We start from the raw sequence: 21,815 nt of genomic DNA, 5'->3' as shown, positions 1-21,815 counted from the left end.
ACACTGTGACCACTCAACTCCTGTGGTCAGGATCTGTCACCTTTGAGCTCTTGGGGAAAGCGGCATTTGAGGAGGCATTTGAGGTTGTCACCTGGGGCTTGGGAGACGGAGGAGGTGGAGGAGTGAAGGATCAAGGATTGTTCAGCCCTTCCCTGCTTTCATCAGCTAACCTAATGCTACTCTAATTTTATCCTAGCTACATCTGGGTGGTTGCTACTTGTTTCTGCTGAGAAAGGAAAGTGATCGCTTCCAAGCAACTCAGGGGAGAGGCAAGAACGGTCCTTAAAATTTTCCCTCACACTGAGCCCCTCAAGGCTGCCACCCACTGCCCCTAACCCCAGGCTACCCACCAATTAAGAGACAGCCTTCAGGCCTCTGTCATTTCCCAGGGTTGTCACTCTTGTTATTTCTGGGAATGCATAGTTCCTTAGACTTCTGAAGTTTTGGGAGGAGGATGCAACATGCCGTACCATTTGGCGTCTTGATAGGAACCCATGATTTCTCTGGAAATTATCAGGGTGTGTTACTTTGATGAGAACCTTTAAGTGTATTTGAACTTTAAGATATACGTACTAATGTATATTGTTGCCAGATACAGAGTTAATGAAATTTGAAAGAATTTGGTGAAGAGTGCAGGCTGTCCAAAAATCAATAATATTTGTGCAATGCTGAATATTAGCATGATACTGTGAAGGTGACAGACTCAAAGTGCATTTTGCAAGTGTCTTATTTTGTAGATGAAGAAAAAGATAAATAGAGAAAAGATTACCCAAGCCAGTTTTGAGGTGAAAAGTCTTGATTTTGGATAATATAACCAGATAACGTTTTCTGAGAGGACTGTAGAGAAAAAGAAAAAGAAAAAGAATCATTGTAAACGCATGGTCTTCACGCAGGTCAGAAAATCTTTTAATCATCATTTGGTCATCGTTGACCTTCCTACTTGTTTCTTTCCTACCAGATAACAACCAGGGACTAGGCCCTGACACTGTGTGTTCATTGTTCTTGTGTATTCTCTTTCTATCTATATCTCTGTGTTAGCTCTTACTTGGATGCACCTCCCCATCCCGACACACTCAGATCCCTCTCACGTTTCCCAAATTGATTCCAGAGTGCATGAAGGAGAAACAAAATGGTGAAGAAGGAAGGAGGTGTAATCATGAATGCTATGTCTCCCTTGTTCCCTTCATTCTCTTTCCAGTGGATACACACAGGGACACACAGACACGCACACACGCACATACAGAACCCGGAAACTGTGTCAGAGGTTCCAGTGCTGGACCCTGAAACGGATGCTTTTGTTTCTGTCGTGTTTCCTCGTGACTTTACTTTTTGTGTGCTGCAATTCTGTTGGGAAAAAGAACCTGATTATCTTCCAAAATGTCTGACTCTATTTTTTGTACATGGTTTTTACTCTATGGCAGGGTTATGGATTCTTCCCGAATGTCGTCTGGCAACAGTGACAAGATGGGGTGAGTTGACATGAGTGATCTGAGTGGTGAAAGGTATGGGGGGCATCGATGGCAACAACAGGTTTCCATAAGAGACTATAAGCTTCTGTAGGTAACTTTCTTTCCTGTTGGGCCTAGGTGGCCAAAGGAAGGAGGAGTCATAAGAGGGAGACTTCTTACTCACGGTTTGTTTGTGAGCCTTAGAAAGTAGTAGCCAAAGCTTTGAGGAAACTCTCAGAATGCCTGTGTGTAAGACTCTGCTAGAGTGGGCCAGGAGAGGAGAGAATCCTATTTGGAGCAAGGAGACGGTAGCAGTGGAGAGGGAGCAGTGGAGCTCTCAGCAGAAGAGAATGGAGCTAAACAGACCTCGGCTCCTTTCGTCAGCCTCCAGAGCTCTGCCACCATCTAAAGCTGGTGTCCCGAATGCCAAGCCACCGTCATACTGGAGGGAGCCCGTGCCTCAGACCTGCAGTCATCTGAACCCTGTATGAGGAACAGAAAAGACATACATGATACATGAAGGGTCAGGATGTGGTGGAGGGTGTTGAGGATCAGGAAATTAGGAGGAGCTGGGGAAATGTGTACCTACAACCTGGAGTTGAATTTTGAGCTAAATTCAACCTCGATGCAATTACACGTGAGAGTAAGGTTCAGTAGTGAAGAATTGTATTTCAATATCTTCATTCATTAGGCTTTTTGACCGGCCGAAGATCTTCGTTACAACTATAGAAAGCCCTATTTCTAGGGAAGATTAAAATACTAGTTTCCAAATAACTAACATCCACATAAGTTTTTAGGGTTCAACCAGTTTACCACTTGAAGACTACTTGTAACTAATTGCAAACAAGAGTGTAACTCTATGAAGTCACTAGGAGTCTGATCATATATGCTTTTAATTCTTTAGAAATGACCCCGATGAACTGACAGAAGTAGTCTGTGATGGAACCACCAACAAAAGGTGACGTATATACTCAGAGAGAGAGAGAGAGAGAGAGAATGAGTGAAATGCAGACGCGGCATTATCCATGGGAATGCGGAGTATTCTGGACAATGATTCTAAGATCTTTTCTAAAATTTCGGATCCACTGAGCTAAGTCATGTTTATCATATTCTTAGATGTTAGTCATGTTTATCATATTCTTAGATTCACAGAATCCTTGTTCAAATAAGTGGGTCACATCACTGTCCCATGTAGGAAATCTCAAATGACAGGTTGTTGCATTTCTTGGTGTTTACGTTAACATAGAACAACTCTCCAGGCTCCGTGATGATTTGTTATGAGGACCAAATAAGTGTTAAACACTTAGGACGATGTCTGGCACGTAATAAATACCATTTAAGTGCTTATTAGATGGAACAAAAATTTTCCGTGTACTTAGTCATGTCATCTGAACACAGCGATAATTTTCATTTTTCCTGTCCAGTCCTTATACCTCTCACTTCTTTTTCTGACGTCATTGAGCAGTGTTGGAAGGCATATGGCTCTTGGGAGGAAATAAAAGGAGGTCAGGACTGGAGAACAGGATTGAGGGGAGAGAGGTGCGCCACAAGGATGAGGGCTGGCAGGGCCAGGTTTTGAAGGGCATTGTAGGCTCTGCTGAATGGTTTTGGCTCAATCCTAGTAGCACTGGCAAGGCAATGAGGGGTCATGCTTGAGGCTCTGCAAACAATACAAACTCCAATCGTGAACCGTAGACCTACCAAATGTAGCTTTCTAGAGAGGTAGGCTCTTCTAGAGATGCACTCCTAGACTGTGCATTCCCAGGTATGTGGACATCTTTAGGGGTGATGTCTGGGATGAGGAGAGGGTATGTTGTCTCTGCCGCTATATGGGCTTTTAAGGGCTGGAGAGTCTGTGCAGCTCGATGTTCCCTCTCCCACGTGAATGCTGAGAAGAGTGAGAGCTGACCACAAAACAGGGAGCCGACTCCAGACAGAGTTTGGAGAGACACAGTGAAGATAGCCCTTTGAGTCTTTAGTCAGGAGGTTGACAGAGCAAATCAAGACATAGACTCAATAAGGGGCATTGTTCTAAATGCACTTTCAAGTTTCCTTGGGAGAATAGGTTGAAAGTAGGATGAGTTGAGACAGAAAATTTTTGGTTTTGCAACGTCAGCTTTTTTGTACTATCTCCTTTTTTCCCCAATCTCATTTTCACCAGAACAAGCACCAGGAGAGCTATTTTTGAAACACTTTTTCCATTGTAAGAATTCGAAACTTATGCAGATTTCTAAATTGTGGTAAATGCATGTAACCTAAAATAGATCATCTTCAGCATTTTTAAGTGTGCCATTCTGTAGCGTTAGGTACCTTCATATTGTTGTGCAGCCAACCTGCAGAACTCTTCTCGTCTTGCAAAACTGAAACTCTGTACACATTAAACTACTCTCCCCGTTGCCCCTTTCCCAAGCTCTTGGCAACCACCATTCTACCTTCTGTCTCTGTGAGTTTGACTACTCTAGGTATGTCATGTCAGTGGAATCATGCAAAATTTGTCTTCTTGTGACTAGTTATTTCATTTAGCACAATGCCCTCAAAGTCAATCCATGTTGCAGCGTGTGTCCGAATTTCATTTCTTTTTAAGACTGAACAATATTCCAACACATACAGAAATTTCTCGCAAATGGTTCCAAAAGCTCCAGTATACCCTTTACTTACTTTTCCAATTGTTAACATTTTGTCACATTTCCTTTGTTACTCCCATCATATGGATATGTAGGTATATAGACATAAATCTATCTATCTATCTATCTATCTATAGATATATAGAAAGAGAGAGAGAGAAAGAAAATACGTTTAGATATAGATATACACATAGAAAGAGCTCTCTCTCTCAATATACCTGTATCTAGACCTGATTTTAATGTGAGTTGAGGCAGAAGATGTTTGATAGACACACACGTGACACACACCTTCCTACACACTTAGGCTCTATTCCTGAATCATTAGAGAGAAAATGCAGACCACATACCCTTTACTCCTGAATATTTCAGTTTTATTTTTCTACCTTCAGGGACACCTAACCACAGCACAGTGATCAAAATCAGAAAATTTTCACTTCCGTAACCATAATACGATTACCAGAATTGGAAAATGAAAGCCATAATAGAATATTATCTGATTTATGGTTTACATTGCGACTCACTCTTGGTGTCATACATTCTATGGGTTTGGATAAAAGTAGAATGACATGAATCCGTCATTAGAGTTTCATAACGATGGAGTATTTTCACTGCCCTAAAAATCCTTTGTGCTCCGCCTATTCATCCTTCTCCCCGCCAACTCCTGGCAACCACCGATCTCTTCCTGTCGCCCCAATTTTGCCACGTCCAGAATGTCATATAGTTGGCCTCATACAGTATGCAACCTTTTCAGATTGGCTTCTTTCACAAAGTAACATGCATGTAAGGTTTCTTTTCACAGCTTGATAGCTCGATGCTTTTTAGCGCTGAATAATATGCCGTTGACTAGATGTACCACGGTTTGTTTATCCGTTCATCTGGTGCAGGACATCTTGGTTGCTTCCGCTTTTTGGCGATTACGAGTAAAGCTGCTATCAACATTTGTGTGCAGGTTTTCATCTGCGTGTAAGTTTTGAACTCCTTTGGGTAAATACTAAGGAGCGTATGTTAAGCTGGATCGTACGTTAAGGGTTATGCTTGGTTTTGTAAGAAACCCCTAAACTGCCTTCCAGAGTGGCTGTTCCGTTTTGCCTTGCCACCCATACTGAATGAGTGTCTCCAATGCTCCACATGCTTGTCAGCAATTGCTGTTGTTAGTGTTCCATATTTTGACTATTCTAACAGGTGTGTAGTGGTATCTCATTGTTGTTCAATTTGCATTTCCCTGGAGCCATATGATGTGGAGCATCGTCTCATACTCTTAGTTGCCATTTTTATGTCTTCTTTGGCCAGATGTCTGTTAAGTTGTTTGCCCCATTTTTTAATCTGGTTGTGTGTGTTCTTGTTGTTTAGTTTTAAGATTTCTTTGCGTATTTGTATATTTGTTATTCCTTTATCAACTGTGCCTTTTGCAAATATTTTCTCCCAGTCTGTGGCTTGTGATTTTATCCTCTTGACATTGTGTCTTGTGGAGCAGCAGTTTAAAATGTTAATGAAATCCAGCTTATCAGTTATTCCTTTCATGATCTTGATTTTGCTGTCACATCTAGAAAGTCATGTTTCTAAAGAGGTCATCTCGGTTTTCTTCCGTGTTACTGTCTTCTAGGAATTCTAGAGTTTTGCTTTTGACATGTGGGTCTATAATGCATTTTGATTTCCGTTTTGTAAAGGTGTAAAGGGCCATGTGCACGTTCACTGTCTCGCACGTGGATGTCCAGTTCTTCCAGCACCATTCGTTGATAAGACTGTCTTTGCTCCATTGTATGGTCTGTGCTCCTTTGTCAAAGAACGGTGGAGTATGTTAACGGGCATCTATTTCTAGGCTCTCTGTTCTGCTCCTTTGGTCCATTTGTCTGTTCTTTCACCAGTACCACACTGTCTTGATTGCTGTAGCTTTATAGTGAATTTTGACATTGGCTCATGTCAGTCCTTCAACTTTTTTCTTCTTTGATATTATGTTGACTTTTAAAAAGCTGTTGCAGTTGCGATACGGTCAGAGAAAATCTATATGATATTGCTCCCGTGCACGTTTTTAATGCTTTGTTTATGTCCAAATATGTTGTCTGTTTTCATAAATGTCACTTGTGTGCTCTCAAACAAGATGTGTTCTGTTTGCTCTAGAGAGAGATCGTGTCAGTCTGTTCTTATTTTCTTTGCTCTTTTTGGAAGCTTTTAGAATTTTCTCTTCATTTCCATGGATCCTTTACAGATAATTTTTTACTTCCTTCTTTAACTTTGTGAAATTTATCTTCATTAGTTTTTGAATATTACCTCTTCTCTGTTTTCTTTTTTTTCATCTTAGTTGTCTTGGATTTCATTTATTTCAGATGTTAGATGTCTTTTTTTACCCACCATATCACACTGCTGTTCTTTTAAATATTCTCTCACTTTATTGTTTTATTCTGTTTCCTGGGAGAGTTTCTCAATGTCATTTTCCATGTCTAAATAATTTGCTGTTCTCATGTATCCACACTGCTATTTATCCCATGACTTAAGTCTTTAACAATCGTCCTTTTACACCTATTTCCTCATGAGGTTTTCCTTATGCTTTCTCATTGTCACTTCGTGCTACTAACATCTTCCCTTGTATCTTTAAGTGTATTTGTCATGCTTATGTTCCAGTATGTTCCAGTAGTTCTACTTCAAATGGTCTATGTTGCTCACTTTGTTGTATTTCTTTTTCAGTCGTTGTACTCCTCAGGTATGTAATTGTTTTGACTTGTGAGCTTTCATTCCTTGTGGCTGTTGGCTACTCTGTCTGGCATCTTGTATTAGAGAAGGGCTAACGTTTTGCTTGGGACCATCTCAGTCTGTGGCTGTTATCTCAGAATAATTATTAATAGTGTGTCCTTTTCACTCTCAGAAGTGTCCTCTCTTGGGTGCTGTATTATATAGTCACCTTTGTTGAGACCTAGGACCTAAGGTGTGTTTTTCTAAGTAAGTTTAATATGAGGGCAGGTGATGGCCCCAGGCGCAGACAGTCTCAGAAACCGTGAAACACTGTGACCACTCAACTCCTGTGGTCAGGATCTGTCACCTTTGAGCTCTTGGGGAAAGCGGCATTTGAGGAGGCATTTGAGGTTGTCACCTGGGGCTTGGGAGACGGAGGAGGTGGAGGAGTGAAGGATCAAGGATTGTTCAGCCCTTCCCTGCTTTCATCAGCTAACCTAATGCTACTCTAATTTTATCCTAGCTACATCTGGGTGGTTGCTACTTGTTTCTGCTGAGAAAGGAAAGTGATCGCTTCCAAGCAACTCAGGGGAGAGGCAAGAACGGTCCTTAAAATTTTCCCTCACACTGAGCCCCTCAAGGCTGCCACCCACTGCCCCTAACCCCAGGCTACCCACCAATTAAGAGACAGCCTTCAGGCCTCTGTCATTTCCCAGGGTTGTCACTCTTGTTATTTCTGGGAATGCATAGTTCCTTAGACTTCTGAAGTTTTGGGAGGAGGATGCAACATGCCGTACCATTTGGTGTCTTGATAGGAACCCATGATTTCTCTGGAAATTATCAGGGTGTGTTACTTTGATGAGAACCTTTAAGTGTATTTGAACTTTAAGATATACGTACTAATGTATATTGTTGCCAGATACAGAGTTAATGAAATTTGAAAGAATTTGGTGAAGAGTGCAGGCTGTCCAAAAATCAATAATATTTGTGCAATGCTGAATATTAGCATGATACTGTGAAGGTGACAGACTCAAAGTGCATTTTGCAAGTGTCTTATTTTGTAGATGAAGAAAAAGATAAATAGAGAAAAGATTACCCAAGCCAGTTTTGAGGTGAAAAGTCTTGATTTTGGATAATATAACCAGATAACGTTTTCTGAGAGGACTGTAGAGAAAAAGAAAAAGAAAAAGAATCATTGTAAACGCATGGTCTTCACGCAGGTCAGAAAATCTTTTAATCATCATTTGGTCATCGTTGACCTTCCTACTTGTTTCTTTCCTACCAGATAACAACCAGGGACTAGGCCCTGACACTGTGTGTTCATTGTTCTTGTGTATTCTCTTTCTATCTATATCTCTGTGTTAGCTCTTACTTGGATGCACCTCCCCATCCCGACACACTCAGATCCCTCTCACGTTTCCCAAATTGATTCCAGAGTGCATGAAGGAGAAACAAAATGGTGAAGAAGGAAGGAGGTGTAATCATGAATGCTATGTCTCCCTTGTTCCCTTCATTCTCTTTCCAGTGGATACACACAGGGACACACAGACACGCACACACGCACATACAGAACCCGGAAACTGTGTCAGAGGTTCCAGTGCTGGACCCTGAAACGGATGCTTTTGTTTCTGTCGTGTTTCCTCGTGACTTTACTTTTTGTGTGCTGCAATTCTGTTGGGAAAAAGAACCTGATTATCTTCCAAAATGTCTGACTCTATTTTTTGTACATGGTTTTTACTCTATGGCAGGGTTATGGATTCTTCCCGAATGTCGTCTGGCAACAGTGACAAGATGGGGTGAGTTGACATGAGTGATCTGAGTGGTGAAAGGTATGGGGGGCATCGATGGCAACAACAGGTTTCCATAAGAGACTATAAGCTTCTGTAGGTAACTTTCTTTCCTGTTGGGCCTAGGTGGCCAAAGGAAGGAGGAGTCATAAGAGGGAGACTTCTTACTCACGGTTTGTTTGTGAGCCTTAGAAAGTAGTAGCCAAAGCTTTGAGGAAACTCTCAGAATGCCTGTGTGTAAGACTCTGCTAGAGTGGGCCAGGAGAGGAGAGAATCCTATTTGGAGCAAGGAGACGGTAGCAGTGGAGAGGGAGCAGTGGAGCTCTCAGCAGAAGAGAATGGAGCTAAACAGACCTCGGCTCCTTTCGTCAGCCTCCAGAGCTCTGCCACCATCTAAAGCTGGTGTCCCGAATGCCAAGCCACCGTCATACTGGAGGGAGCCCGTGCCTCAGACCTGCAGTCATCTGAACCCTGTATGAGGAACAGAAAAGACATACATGATACATGAAGGGTCAGGATGTGGTGGAGGGTGTTGAGGATCAGGAAATTAGGAGGAGCTGGGGAAATGTGTACCTACAACCTGGAGTTGAATTTTGAGCTAAATTCAACCTCGATGCAATTACACGTGAGAGTAAGGTTCAGTAGTGAAGAATTGTATTTCAATATCTTCATTCATTAGGCTTTTTGACCGGCCGAAGATCTTCGTTACAACTATAGAAAGCCCTATTTCTAGGGAAGATTAAAATACTAGTTTCCAAATAACTAACATCCACATAAGTTTTTAGGGTTCAACCAGTTTACCACTTGAAGACTACTTGTAACTAATTGCAAACAAGAGTGTAACTCTATGAAGTCACTAGGAGTCTGATCATATATGCTTTTAATTCTTTAGAAATGACCCCGATGAACTGACAGAAGTAGTCTGTGATGGAACCACCAACAAAAGGTGACGTATATACTCAGAGAGAGAGAGAGAGAGAGAGAATGAGTGAAATGCAGACGCGGCATTATCCATGGGAATGCGGAGTATTCTGGACAATGATTCTAAGATCTTTTCTAAAATTTCGGATCCACTGAGCTAAGTCATGTTTATCATATTCTTAGATGTTAGTCATGTTTATCATATTCTTAGATTCACAGAATCCTTGTTCAAATAAGTGGGTCACATCACTGTCCCATGTAGGAAATCTCAAATGACAGGTTGTTGCATTTCTTGGTGTTTACGTTAACATAGAACAACTCTCCAGGCTCCGTGATGATTTGTTATGAGGACCAAATAAGTGTTAAACACTTAGGACGATGTCTGGCACGTAATAAATACCATTTAAGTGCTTATTAGATGGAACAAAAATTTTCCGTGTACTTAGTCATGTCATCTGAACACAGCGATAATTTTCATTTTTCCTGTCCAGTCCTTATACCTCTCACTTCTTTTTCTGACGTCATTGAGCAGTGTTGGAAGGCATATGGCTCTTGGGAGGAAATAAAAGGAGGTCAGGACTGGAGAACAGGATTGAGGGGAGAGAGGTGCGCCACAAGGATGAGGGCTGGCAGGGCCAGGTTTTGAAGGGCATTGTAGGCTCTGCTGAATGGTTTTGGCTCAATCCTAGTAGCACTGGCAAGGCAATGAGGGGTCATGCTTGAGGCTCTGCAAACAATACAAACTCCAATCGTGAACCGTAGACCTACCAAATGTAGCTTTCTAGAGAGGTAGGCTCTTCTAGAGATGCACTCCTAGACTGTGCATTCCCAGGTATGTGGACATCTTTAGGGGTGATGTCTGGGATGAGGAGAGGGTATGTTGTCTCTGCCGCTATATGGGCTTTTAAGGGCTGGAGAGTCTGTGCAGCTCGATGTTCCCTCTCCCACGTGAATGCTGAGAAGAGTGAGAGCTGACCACAAAACAGGGAGCCGACTCCAGACAGAGTTTGGAGAGACACAGTGAAGATAGCCCTTTGAGTCTTTAGTCAGGAGGTTGACAGAGCAAATCAAGACATAGACTCAATAAGGGGCATTGTTCTAAATGCACTTTCAAGTTTCCTTGGGAGAATAGGTTGAAAGTAGGATGAGTTGAGACAGAAAATTTTTGGTTTTGCAACGTCAGCTTTTTTGTACTATCTCCTTTTTTCCCCAATCTCATTTTCACCAGAACAAGCACCAGGAGAGCTATTTTTGAAACACTTTTTCCATTGTAAGAATTCGAAACTTATGCAGATTTCTAAATTGTGGTAAATGCATGTAACCTAAAATAGATCATCTTCAGCATTTTTAAGTGTGCCATTCTGTAGCGTTAGGTACCTTCATATTGTTGTGCAGCCAACCTGCAGAACTCTTCTCGTCTTGCAAAACTGAAACTCTGTACACATTAAACTACTCTCCCCGTTGCCCCTTTCCCAAGCTCTTGGCAACCACCATTCTACCTTCTGTCTCTGTGAGTTTGACTACTCTAGGTATGTCATGTCAGTGGAATCATGCAAAATTTGTCTTCTTGTGACTAGTTATTTCATTTAGCACAATGCCCTCAAAGTCAATCCATGTTGCAGCGTGTGTCCGAATTTCATTTCTTTTTAAGACTGAACAATATTCCAACACATACAGAAATTTCTCGCAAATGGTTCCAAAAGCTCCAGTATACCCTTTACTTACTTTTCCAATTGTTAACATTTTGTCACATTTCCTTTGTTACTCCCATCATATGGATATGTAGGTATATAGACATAAATCTATCTATCTATCTATCTATCTATAGATATATAGAAAGAGAGAGAGAGAAAGAAAATACGTTTAGATATAGATATACACATAGAAAGAGCTCTCTCTCTCAATATACCTGTATCTAGACCTGATTTTAATGTGAGTTGAGGCAGAAGATGTTTGATAGACACACACGTGACACACACCTTCCTACACACTTAGGCTCTATTCCTGAATCATTAGAGAGAAAATGCAGACCACATACCCTTTACTCCTGAATATTTCAGTTTTATTTTTCTACCTTCAGGGACACCTAACCACAGCACAGTGATCAAAATCAGAAAATTTTCACTTCCGTAACCATAATACGATTACCAGAATTGGAAAATGAAAGCCATAATAGAATATTATCTGATTTATGGTTTACATTGCGACTCACTCTTGGTGTCATACATTCTATGGGTTTGGATAAAAGTAGAATGACATGAATCCGTCATTAGAGTTTCATAACGATGGAGTATTTTCACTGCCCTAAAAATCCTTTGTGCTCCGCCTATTCATCCTTCTCCCCGCCAACTCCTGGCAACCACCGATCTCTTCCTGTCGCCCCAATTTTGCCACGTCCAGAATGTCATATAGTTGGCCTCATACAGTATGCAACCTTTTCAGATTGGCTTCTTTCACAAAGTAACATGCATGTAAGGTTTCTTTTCACAGCTTGATAGCTCGATGCTTTTTAGCGCTGAATAATATGCCGTTGACTAGATGTACCACGGTTTGTTTATCCGTTCATCTGGTGCAGGACATCTTGGTTGCTTCCGCTTTTTGGCGATTACGAGTAAAGCTGCTATCAACATTTGTGTGCAGGTTTTCATCTGCGTGTAAGTTTTGAACTCCTTTGGGTAAATACTAAGGAGCGTATGTTAAGCTGGATCGTACGTTAAGGGTTATGCTTGGTTTTGTAAGAAACCCCTAAACTGCCTTCCAGAGTGGCTGTTCCGTTTTGCCTTGCCACCCATACTGAATGAGTGTCTCCAATGCTCCACATGCTTGTCAGCAATTGCTGTTGTTAGTGTTCCATATTTTGACTATTCTAACAGGTGTGTAGTGGTATCTCATTGTTGTTCAATTTGCATTTCCCTGGAGCCATATGATGTGGAGCATCGTCTCATACTCTTAGTTGCCATTTTTATGTCTTCTTTGGCCAGATGTCTGTTAAGTTGTTTGCCCCATTTTTTAATCTGGTTGTGTGTGTTCTTGTTGTTTAGTTTTAAGATTTCTTTGCGTATTTGTATATTTGTTATTCCTTTATCAACTGTGCCTTTTGCAAATATTTTCTCCCAGTCTGTGGCTTGTGATTTTATCCTCTTGACATTGTGTCTTGTGGAGCAGCAGTTTAAAATGTTAATGAAATCCAGCTTATCAGTTATTCCTTTCATGATCTTGATTTTGCTGTCACATCTAGAAAGTCATGTTTCTAAAGAGGTCATCTCGGTTTTCTTCCGTGTTACTGTCTTCTAGGAATTCTAGAGTTTTGCTTTTGACATGTGGGTCTATAATGCATTTTGATTTCCGTTTTGTAAAGGTGTAAAGGGCCATGTGCACGTTCACTGTCTCGCACGTGGATGTCCAGTTCTTCCAGCACCATTCGTTGATAAGACTGTCTTTGCTCCATTGTATGGTCTGTGCTCCTTTGTCAAAGAACGGTGGAGTATGTTAACGGGCATCTATTTCTAGGCTCTCTGTTCTGCTCCTTTGGTCCATTTGTCTGTTCTTTCACCAGTACCACACTGTCTTGATTGCTGTAGCTTTATAGTGAATTTTGACATTGGCTCATGTCAGTCCTTCAACTTTTTTCTTCTTTGATATTATGTTGACTTTTAAAAAGCTGTTGCAGTTGCGATACGGTCAGAGAAAATCTATATGATATTGCTCCCGTGCACGTTTTTAATGCTTTGTTTATGTCCAAATATGTTGTCTGTTTTCATAAATGTCACTTGTGTGCTCTCAAACAAGATGTGTTCTGTTTGCTCTAGAGAGAGATCGTGTCAGTCTGTTCTTATTTTCTTTGCTCTTTTTGGAAGCTTTTAGAATTTTCTCTTCATTTCCATGGATCCTTTACAGATAATTTTTTACTTCCTTCTTTAACTTTGTGAAATTTATCTTCATTAGTTTTTGAATATTACCTCTTCTCTGTTTTCTTTTTTTTCATCTTAGTTGTCTTGGATTTCATTTATTTCAGATGTTAGATGTCTTTTTTTACCCACCATATCACACTGCTGTTCTTTTAAATATTCTCTCACTTTATTGTTTTATTCTGTTTCCTGGGAGAGTTTCTCAATGTCATTTTCCATGTCTAAATAATTTGCTGTTCTCATGTATCCACACTGCTATTTATCCCATGACTTAAGTCTTTAACAATCGTCCTTTTACACCTATTTCCTCATGAGGTTTTCCTTATGCTTTCTCATTGTCACTTCGTGCTACTAACATCTTCCCTTGTATCTTTAAGTGTATTTGTCATGCTTATGTTCCAGTATGTTCCAGTAGTTCTACTTCAAATGGTCTATGTTGCTCACTTTGTTGTATTTCTTTTTCAGTCGTTGTACTCCTCAGGTATGTAATTGTTTTGACTTGTGAGCTTTCATTCCTTGTGGCTGTTGGCTACTCTGTCTGGCATCTTGTATTAGAGAAGGGCTAACGTTTTGCTTGGGACCATCTCAGTCTGTGGCTGTTATCTCAGAATAATTATTAATAGTGTGTCCTTTTCACTCTCAGAAGTGTCCTCTCTTGGGTGCTGTATTATATAGTCACCTTTGTTGAGACCTAGGACCTAAGGTGTGTTTTTCTAAGTAAGTTTAATATGAGGGCAGGTGATGGCCCCAGGCGCAGACAGTCTCAGAAACCGTGAAACACTGTGACCACTCAACTCCTGTGGTCAGGATCTGTCACCTTTGAGCTCTTGGGGAAAGCGGCATTTGAGGAGGCATTTGAGGTTGTCACCTGGGGCTTGGGAGACGGAGGAGGTGGAGGAGTGAAGGATCAAGGATTGTTCAGCCCTTCCCTGCTTTCATCAGCTAACCTAATGCTACTCTAATTTTATCCTAGCTACATCTGGGTGGTTGCTACTTGTTTCTGCTGAGAAAGGAAAGTGATCGCTTCCAAGCAACTCAGGGGAGAGGCAAGAACGGTCCTTAAAATTTTCCCTCACACTGAGCCCCTCAAGGCTGCCACCCACTGCCCCTAACCCCAGGCTACCCACCAATTAAGAGACAGCCTTCAGGCCTCTGTCATTTCCCAGGGTTGTCACTCTTGTTATTTCTGGGAATGCATAGTTCCTTAGACTTCTGAAGTTTTGGGAGGAGGATGCAACATGCCGTACCATTTGGTGTCTTGATAGGAACCCATGATTTCTCTGGAAATTATCAGGGTGTGTTACTTTGATGAGAACCTTTAAGTGTATTTGAACTTTAAGATATACGTACTAATGTATATTGTTGCCAGATACAGAGTTAATGAAATTTGAAAGAATTTGGTGAAGAGTGCAGGCTGTCCAAAAATCAATAATATTTGTGCAATGCTGAATATTAGCATGATACTGTGAAGGTGACAGACTCAAAGTGCATTTTGCAAGTGTCTTATTTTGTAGATGAAGAAAAAGATAAATAGAGAAAAGATTACCCAAGCCAGTTTTGAGGTGAAAAGTCTTGATTTTGGATAATATAACCAGATAACGTTTTCTGAGAGGACTGTAGAGAAAAAGAAAAAGAAAAAGAATCATTGTAAACGCATGGTCTTCACGCAGGTCAGAAAATCTTTTAATCATCATTTGGTCATCGTTGACCTTCCTACTTGTTTCTTTCCTACCAGATAACAACCAGGGACTAGGCCCTGACACTGTGTGTTCATTGTTCTTGTGTATTCTCTTTCTATCTATATCTCTGTGTTAGCTCTTACTTGGATGCACCTCCCCATCCCGACACACTCAGATCCCTCTCACGTTTCCCAAATTGATTCCAGAGTGCATGAAGGAGAAACAAAATGGTGAAGAAGGAAGGAGGTGTAATCATGAATGCTATGTCTCCCTTGTTCCCTTCATTCTCTTTCCAGTGGATACACACAGGGACACACAGACACGCACACACGCACATACAGAACCCGGAAACTGTGTCAGAGGTTCCAGTGCTGGACCCTGAAACGGATGCTTTTGTTTCTGTCGTGTTTCCTCGTGACTTTACTTTTTGTGTGCTGCAATTCTGTTGGGAAAAAGAACCTGATTATCTTCCAAAATGTCTGACTCTATTTTTTGTACATGGTTTTTACTCTATGGCAGGGTTATGGATTCTTCCCGAATGTCGTCTGGCAACAGTGACAAGATGGGGTGAGTTGACATGAGTGATCTGAGTGGTGAAAGGTATGGGGGGCATCGATGGCAACAACAGGTTTCCATAAGAGACTATAAGCTTCTGTAGGTAACTTTCTTTCCTGTTGGGCCTAGGTGGCCAAAGGAAGGAGGAGTCATAAGAGGGAGACTTCTTACTCACGGTTTGTTTGTGAGCCTTAGAAAGTAGTAGCCAAAGCTTTGAGGAAACTCTCAGAATGCCTGTGTGTAAGACTCTGCTAGAGTGGGCCAGGAGAGGAGAGAATCCTATTTGGAGCAAGGAGACGGTAGCAGTGGAGAGGGAGCAGTGGAGCTCTCAGCAGAAGAGAATGGAGCTAAACAGACCTCGGCTCCTTTCGTCAGCCTCCAGAGCTCTGCCACCATCTAAAGCTGGTGTCCCGAATGCCAAGCCACCGTCATACTGGAGGGAGCCCGTGCCTCAGACCTGCAGTCATCTGAACCCTGTATGAGGAACAGAAAAGACATACATGATACATGAAGGGTCAGGATGTGGTGGAGGGTGTTGAGGATCAGGAAATTAGGAGGAGCTGGGGAAATGTGTACCTACAACCTGGAGTTGAATTTTGAGCTAAATTCAACCTCGATGCAATTACACGTGAGAGTAAGGTTCAGTAGTGAAGAATTGTATTTCAATATCTTCATTCATTAGGCTTTTTGACCGGCCGAAGATCTTCGTTACAACTATAGAAAGCCCTATTTCTAGGGAAGATTAAAATACTAGTTTCCAAATAACTAACATCCACATAAGTTTTTAGGGTTCAACCAGTTTACCACTTGAAGACTACTTGTAACTAATTGCAAACAAGAGTGTAACTCTATGAAGTCACTAGGAGTCTGATCATATATGCTTTTAATTCTTTAGAAATGACCCCGATGAACTGACAGAAGTAGTCTGTGATGGAACCACCAACAAAAGGTGACGTATATACTCAGAGAGAGAGAGAGAGAGAGAGAATGAGTGAAATGCAGACGCGGCATTATCCATGGGAATGCGGAGTATTCTGGACAATGATTCTAAGATCTTTTCTAAAATTTCGGATCCACTGAGCTAAGTCATGTTTATCATATTCTTAGATGTTAGTCATGTTTATCATATTCTTAGATTCACAGAATCCTTGTTCAAATAAGTGGGTCACATCACTGTCCCATGTAGGAAATCTCAAATGACAGGTTGTTGCATTTCTTGGTGTTTACGTTAACATAGAACAACTCTCCAGGCTCCGTGATGATTTGTTATGAGGACCAAATAAGTGTTAAACACTTAGGACGATGTCTGGCACGTAATAAATACCATTTAAGTGCTTATTAGATGGAACAAAAATTTTCCGTGTACTTAGTCATGTCATCTGAACACAGCGATAATTTTCATTTTTCCTGTCCAGTCCTTATACCTCTCACTTCTTTTTCTGACGTCATTGAGCAGTGTTGGAAGGCATATGGCTCTTGGGAGGAAATAAAAGGAGGTCAGGACTGGAGAACAGGATTGAGGGGAGAGAGGTGCGCCACAAGGATGAGGGCTGGCAGGGCCAGGTTTTGAAGGGCATTGTAGGCTCTGCTGAATGGTTTTGGCTCAATCCTAGTAGCACTGGCAAGGCAATGAGGGGTCATGCTTGAGGCTCTGCAAACAATACAAACTCCAATCGTGAACCGTAGACCTACCAAATGTAGCTTTCTAGAGAGGTAGGCTCTTCTAGAGATGCACTCCTAGACTGTGCATTCCCAGGTATGTGGACATCTTTAGGGGTGATGTCTGGGATGAGGAGAGGGTATGTTGTCTCTGCCGCTATATGGGCTTTTAAGGGCTGGAGAGTCTGTGCAGCTCGATGTTCCCTCTCCCACGTGAATGCTGAGAAGAGTGAGAGCTGACCACAAAACAGGGAGCCGACTCCAGACAGAGTTTGGAGAGACACAGTGAAGATAGCCCTTTGAGTCTTTAGTCAGGAGGTTGACAGAGCAAATCAAGACATAGACTCAATAAGGGGCATTGTTCTAAATGCACTTTCAAGTTTCCTTGGGAGAATAGGTTGAAAGTAGGATGAGTTGAGACAGAAAATTTTTGGTTTTGCAACGTCAGCTTTTTTGTACTATCTCCTTTTTTCCCCAATCTCATTTTCACCAGAACAAGCACCAGGAGAGCTATTTTTGAAACACTTTTTCCATTGTAAGAATTCGAAACTTATGCAGATTTCTAAATTGTGGTAAATGCATGTAACCTAAAATAGATCATCTTCAGCATTTTTAAGTGTGCCATTCTGTAGCGTTAGGTACCTTCATATTGTTGTGCAGCCAACCTGCAGAACTCTTCTCGTCTTGCAAAACTGAAACTCTGTACACATTAAACTACTCTCCCCGTTGCCCCTTTCCCAAGCTCTTGGCAACCACCATTCTACCTTCTGTCTCTGTGAGTTTGACTACTCTAGGTATGTCATGTCAGTGGAATCATGCAAAATTTGTCTTCTTGTGACTAGTTATTTCATTTAGCACAATGCCCTCAAAGTCAATCCATGTTGCAGCGTGTGTCCGAATTTCATTTCTTTTTAAGACTGAACAATATTCCAACACATACAGAAATTTCTCGCAAATGGTTCCAAAAGCTCCAGTATACCCTTTACTTACTTTTCCAATTGTTAACATTTTGTCACATTTCCTTTGTTACTCCCATCATATGGATATGTAGGTATATAGACATAAATCTATCTATCTATCTATCTATCTATAGATATATAGAAAGAGAGAGAGAGAAAGAAAATACGTTTAGATATAGATATACACATAGAAAGAGCTCTCTCTCTCAATATACCTGTATCTAGACCTGATTTTAATGTGAGTTGAGGCAGAAGATGTTTGATAGACACACACGTGACACACACCTTCCTACACACTTAGGCTCTATTCCTGAATCATTAGAGAGAAAATGCAGACCACATACCCTTTACTCCTGAATATTTCAGTTTTATTTTTCTACCTTCAGGGACACCTAACCACAGCACAGTGATCAAAATCAGAAAATTTTCACTTCCGTAACCATAATACGATTACCAGAATTGGAAAATGAAAGCCATAATAGAATATTATCTGATTTATGGTTTACATTGCGACTCACTCTTGGTGTCATACATTCTATGGGTTTGGATAAAAGTAGAATGACATGAATCTGTCATTAGAGTTTCATAACGATGGAGTATTTTCACTGCCCTAAAAATCCTTTGTGCTCCGCCTATTCATCCTTCTCCCCGCCAACTCCTGGCAACCACCGATCTCTTCCTGTCGCCCCAATTTTGCCACGTCCAGAATGTCATATAGTTGGCCTCATACAGTATGCAACCTTTTCAGATTGGCTTCTTTCACAAAGTAACATGCATGTAAGGTTTCTTTTCACAGCTTGATAGCTCGATGCTTTTTAGCGCTGAATAATATGCCGTTGACTAGATGTACCACGGTTTGTTTATCCGTTCATCTGGTGCAGGACATCTTGGTTGCTTCCGCTTTTTGGCGATTACGAGTAAAGCTGCTATCAACATTTGTGTGCAGGTTTTCATCTGCGTGTAAGTTTTGAACTCCTTTGGGTAAATACTAAGGAGCGTATGTTAAGCTGGATCGTACGTTAAGGGTTATGCTTGGTTTTGTAAGAAACCCCTAAACTGCCTTCCAGAGTGGCTGTTCCGTTTTGCCTTGCCACCCATACTGAATGAGTGTCTCCAATGCTCCACATGCTTGTCAGCAATTGCTGTTGTTAGTGTTCCATATTTTGACTATTCTAACAGGTGTGTAGTGGTATCTCATTGTTGTTCAATTTGCATTTCCCTGGAGCCATATGATGTGGAGCATCGTCTCATACTCTTAGTTGCCATTTTTATGTCTTCTTTGGCCAGATGTCTGTTAAGTTGTTTGCCCCATTTTTTAATCTGGTTGTGTGTGTTCTTGTTGTTTAGTTTTAAGATTTCTTTGCGTATTTGTATATTTGTTATTCCTTTATCAACTGTGCCTTTTGCAAATATTTTCTCCCAGTCTGTGGCTTGTGATTTTATCCTCTTGACATTGTGTCTTGTGGAGCAGCAGTTTAAAATGTTAATGAAATCCAGCTTATCAGTTATTCCTTTCATGATCTTGATTTTGCTGTCACATCTAGAAAGTCATGTTTCTAAAGAGGTCATCTCGGTTTTCTTCCGTGTTACTGTCTTCTAGGAATTCTAGAGTTTTGCTTTTGACATGTGGGTCTATAATGCATTTTGATTTCCGTTTTGTAAAGGTGTAAAGGGCCATGTGCACGTTCACTGTCTCGCACGTGGATGTCCAGTTCTTCCAGCACCATTCGTTGATAAGACTGTCTTTGCTCCATTGTATGGTCTGTGCTCCTTTGTCAAAGAACGGTGGAGTATGTTAACGGGCATCTATTTCTAGGCTCTCTGTTCTGCTCCTTTGGTCCATTTGTCTGTTCTTTCACCAGTACCACACTGTCTTGATTGCTGTAGCTTTATAGTGAATTTTGACATTGGCTCATGTCAGTCCTTCAACTTTTTTCTTCTTTGATATTATGTTGACTTTTAAAAAGCTGTTGCAGTTGCGATACGGTCAGAGAAAATCTATATGATATTGCTCCCGTGCACGTTTTTAATGCTTTGTTTATGTCCAAATATGTTGTCTGTTTTCATAAATGTCACTTGTGTGCTCTCAAACAAGATGTGTTCTGTTTGCTCTAGAGAGAGATCGTGTCAGTCTGTTCTTATTTTCTTTGCTCTTTTTGGAAGCTTTTAGAATTTTCTCTTCATTTCCATGGATCCTTTACAGATAATTTTTTACTTCCTTCTTTAACTTTGTGAAATTTATCTTCATTAGTTTTTGAATATTACCTCTTCTCTGTTTTCTTTTTTTTTCATCTTAGTTGTCTTGGATTTCATTTATTTCAGATGTTAGATGTCTTTTTTTACCCACCATATCACACTGCTGTTCTTTTAAATATTCTCTCACTTTATTGTTTTATTCTGTTTCCTGGGAGAGTTTCTCAATGTCATTTTCCATGTCTAAATAATTTGCTGTTCTCATGTATCCACACTGCTATTTATCCCATGACTTAAGTCTTTAACAATCGTCCTTTTACACCTATTTCCTCATGAGGTTTTCCTTATGCTTTCTCATTGTCACTTCGTGCTACTAACATCTTCCCTTGTATCTTTAAGTGTATTTGTCATGCTTATGTTCCAGTATGTTCCAGTAGTTCTACTTCAAATGGTCTATGTTGCTCACTTTGTTGTATTTCTTTTTCAGTCGTTGTACTCCTCAGGTATGTAATTGTTTTGACTTGTGAGCTTTCATTCCTTGTGGCTGTTGGCTACTCTGTCTGGCATCTTGTATTAGAGAAGGGCTAACGTTTTGCTTGGGACCATCTCAGTCTGTGGCTGTTATCTCAGAATAATTATTAATAGTGTGTCCTTTTCACTCTCAGAAGTGTCCTCTCTTGGGTGCTGTATTATATAGTCACCTTTGTTGAGACCTAGGACCTAAGGTGTGTTTTTCTAAGTAAGTTTAATATGAGGGCAGGTGATGGCCCCAGGCGCAGACAGTCTCAGAAACCGTGAAACACTGTGACCACTCAACTCCTGTGGTCAGGATCTGTCACCTTTGAGCTCTTGGGGAAAGCGGCATTTGAGGAGGCATTTGAGGTTGTCACCTGGGGCTTGGGAGACGGAGGAGGTGGAGGAGTGAAGGATCAAGGATTGTTCAGCCCTTCCCTGCTTTCATCAGCTAACCTAATGCTACTCTAATTTTATCCTAGCTACATCTGGGTGGTTGCTACTTGTTTCTGCTGAGAAAGGAAAGTGATCGCTTCCAAGCAACTCAGGGGAGAGGCAAGAACGGTCCTTAAAATTTTCCCTCACACTGAGCCCCTCAAGGCTGCCACCCACTGCCCCTAACCCCAGGCTACCCACCAATTAAGAGACAGCCTTCAGGCCTCTGTCATTTCCCAGGGTTGTCACTCTTGTTATTTCTGGGAATGCATAGTTCCTTAGACTTCTGAAGTTTTGGGAGGAGGATGCAACATGCCGTACCATTTGGTGTCTTGATAGGAACCCATGATTTCTCTGGAAATTATCAGGGTGTGTTACTTTGATGAGAACCTTTAAGTGTATTTGAACTTTAAGATATACGTACTAATGTATATTGTTGCCAGATACAGAGTTAATGAAATTTGAAA

The 21,815-nt window shown here is 41.1% G+C and overlaps 2 protein-coding genes across 3 annotated transcripts in view; one reads left to right on the top strand and one right to left on the bottom strand.

The window, feature by feature from the left end:
- Positions 1-21,815, bottom strand: part of LOC138918379 (mitochondrial ornithine transporter 1-like) — a 159,502-nt gene that overhangs the window by 5,227 nt on the left and 132,460 nt on the right. Inside the window, exons 4-5 of the transcript XR_011427710.1 lie at positions 8,881-8,997; positions 1,851-1,931 (exon numbers count right to left, since the gene is read on the bottom strand). The gene's annotated coding sequence lies outside the window, so the exon portion shown is untranslated. The remainder of the gene's footprint in view (positions 1-1,850; positions 1,932-8,880; positions 8,998-21,815) is intronic.
- The window catches only part of LOC138918369 (phosphatidylinositol 3,4,5-trisphosphate 3-phosphatase TPTE2-like), a 444,167-nt gene that overhangs the window by 299,916 nt on the left and 122,436 nt on the right, over positions 1-21,815 (top strand). The window contains exons 14-19 of one of the 2 annotated variants that reach the window (XM_070239621.1): positions 1,422-1,469; positions 2,353-2,406; positions 8,488-8,535; positions 9,419-9,472; positions 15,554-15,601; positions 16,485-16,538. In XM_070239621.1, the coding sequence (XP_070095722.1) occupies positions 1,422-1,469; positions 2,353-2,406; positions 8,488-8,535; positions 9,419-9,472; positions 15,554-15,601; positions 16,485-16,538 (306 nt within the window). Of the gene's footprint in view, positions 1-892; positions 1,470-2,352; positions 2,407-8,487; positions 8,536-9,418; positions 9,473-15,553; positions 15,602-16,484; positions 16,539-21,815 lie in introns of those variants that run through there. The other variant, XR_011427698.1, reaches the window with a different exon arrangement.

This window comes from Equus caballus, chromosome 17 (genome assembly GCF_041296265.1).
Source record: "Equus caballus isolate H_3958 breed thoroughbred chromosome 17, TB-T2T, whole genome shotgun sequence".
Lineage (NCBI taxonomy): Eukaryota > Metazoa > Chordata > Mammalia > Perissodactyla > Equidae > Equus > Equus caballus.
The sequence above is the reverse complement of the archived record's forward strand: the minus strand, read 5'-3'. Positions and strand labels throughout refer to the sequence as shown.